The sequence below is a fragment of the Rana temporaria genome, chromosome 10 (assembly GCF_905171775.1).
Source record: "Rana temporaria chromosome 10, aRanTem1.1, whole genome shotgun sequence".
Taxonomy (NCBI): Eukaryota; Metazoa; Chordata; class Amphibia; order Anura; family Ranidae; genus Rana; species Rana temporaria.
The window spans coordinates 887,244-887,542 of NC_053498.1; the positions used below are offsets into that span (position 1 = coordinate 887,244).

Sequence of the window (299 nt, forward strand, 5' to 3'; positions counted from 1 at the left end):
ATGTCTCCAGAACAGAATGTGCGGATCTCACCCTTCCCCACTCTATCCAAAACTGAGAGAACAGCCCTGGAACTCAGACATGTTGACACAGTAGTGACAGAGCCTCGATACTGGGATACATTGTGGAACACAGACACGGCGGGATACCCGTCTGAAATTCGGGACTGTCCCATATACTCCGGGACTGTCCCATATACTCCGGGACTGTCCCATATACTCCGGGACTGCTGGTAACTATGTAAAGTCCATCTATAGCCATGCTACGTTTGGGTAGAGTGGGGAAGGATAAGACTCCCAGT

At 50.5% G+C, this 299-nt stretch overlaps 1 protein-coding gene across 1 annotated transcript in view; it reads left to right on the plus strand.

Annotated features, from left to right (window-relative positions):
* Nucleotides 1-299, plus strand: part of LOC120916139 (vegetative cell wall protein gp1-like) — a 7,681-nt gene continuing 7,382 nt past the window's right edge. Inside the window, exon 1 of the mRNA XM_040326956.1 lies at nt 1-166. Coding sequence (XP_040182890.1) covers nt 1-166 — 166 coding nt within the window. The remainder of the gene's footprint in view (nt 167-299) is intronic.